At 34.2% G+C, this 1,360-nt stretch overlaps 1 protein-coding gene across 1 annotated transcript in view; it reads right to left on the bottom strand.

Annotated features, from left to right (window-relative positions):
• Positions 1–1,349, bottom strand: part of LOC111820111 (GAS2-like protein 3) — a 4,058-nt gene extending 2,709 nt beyond the window's left edge. Inside the window, exons 1-2 of the mRNA XM_023728905.1 lie at positions 939–1,349; positions 478–749 (exon numbers count right to left, since the gene is read on the bottom strand). Of these exons, the coding sequence (XP_023584673.1) occupies positions 478–749; positions 939–968 (302 nt within the window). The 5' untranslated portion in view covers positions 969–1,349. The remainder of the gene's footprint in view (positions 1–477; positions 750–938) is intronic.
• Between the last annotated feature and the right edge of the window lie 11 nt (positions 1,350–1,360).

Here is a 1,360-nt window from a genome sequence, read left to right as displayed (position 1 = left end):
TATGTTTGTAAATTGGAAATAAAACAGCTCTTGTATCAGGAGAGGACAAAATGCTGAACAGGTGAAACTTGAATCTCCGTATTAGCAAAGGAGGTAATTAATCGACTGCAGATGAGACAACAGAAGAACACGAACATGTGTATCAGCATCCTGGCACACATACTGATGCCATGTCAATGAGAAAAAAGTTTTATACTTCAGGCCCAAAGTATATATTACAAAGCATAATGTTTCTATTTCCTTTCTGTACTACTGATATTTAATCCTATTAAGATGTATTTTTTTCTTTCTTCTTTTTATGATGGAAAATGGAAAATTACTCCTTTACAGAAAATTTGAAAAATTGAGTAAGTTACCTGAGGTGAACAAAGATTCCCCCTCAATTATACGCAATGTCTAAATATGCCGAGCTATCCTAAAGTTAGTTGTTTGTTATGTTAAAGCTTTTATCTAAACCGATTATATACTCAGGAAAGCAAGTATTCTATATTTTTCCTGTACAGTAAAATTCTTCCCTTAATAACACCCTCTACTGCAATTTTTAAAAAAGTAAAAAGGAAGCAAAAGGAGGTTGGAAAAGCAATAAACCCAATTTCAAAACAGTATTTGTACTTAAAATAGAATATAAATTGCGGACTTACTCTTATAAAGAGTATTTTATCCCCTAGTCGGTACCGTCCTTCAGATAAGTACTCAATGGAAAATCGATGAGAACAGCTACAAGGAGGATCTTCAGCAATATGTTTAACCTAAGATTAAAAATAAATAAATAACGAAATTTTTTGTTGTTAGTTTCCACTGAGTCAATTCCAACTCATTTAGTGCTGGTTATAAAAAGTATCTTGGTAAAGTTAAAATGCAAGGTTTGTTTGATAGCTTAGAAAATAAAACTCCAAGATAAAAATTAAAGACAGTTCAACTATTTAATATCTCTTCACCTTTACTTGACAAATATTGAGACTAGACATTAGCCAGTCTAACACAAAAGCCAGCAGTCATGGAAGTCATGCAGTTTGGCCCTTAGTGCATTCAGACTGAGGGGGAAGGCCTAAGAAAGTTAAAGACATAAGACAGTGAAGTCAATTCAAAACACATTTATGGAGTTTTAGGAAACATATAAGGTCACTATTAAACTTGAATCATTTTACGCCCTGAATTAATATATCTGTGTCAAACTAAGGACAGGCCAGTCAGATAAAGGTTAAGTAGGCATTATCACTTGTCCCTTAACAATGTGCTAAACTTACATTAAGGAGCCCTGGTGGCTCAGTGGTTAAGCTCTGGGTTGCTAACTGAAAGGTCTGTGGTTAGAACCCATCAGGTGCTCTTGGGAGAAAGATGTGACAGTCTGTTTCTGTAA

This window comes from Trichechus manatus, unplaced genomic scaffold (genome assembly GCF_000243295.1).
Source record: "Trichechus manatus latirostris isolate Lorelei unplaced genomic scaffold, TriManLat1.0 scaffold00027, whole genome shotgun sequence".
Taxonomy (NCBI): domain Eukaryota; kingdom Metazoa; phylum Chordata; class Mammalia; order Sirenia; family Trichechidae; genus Trichechus; species Trichechus manatus.
Note: the sequence above shows the minus strand (reverse complement) of the source record. Positions and strands in the feature narration are given on the sequence as shown.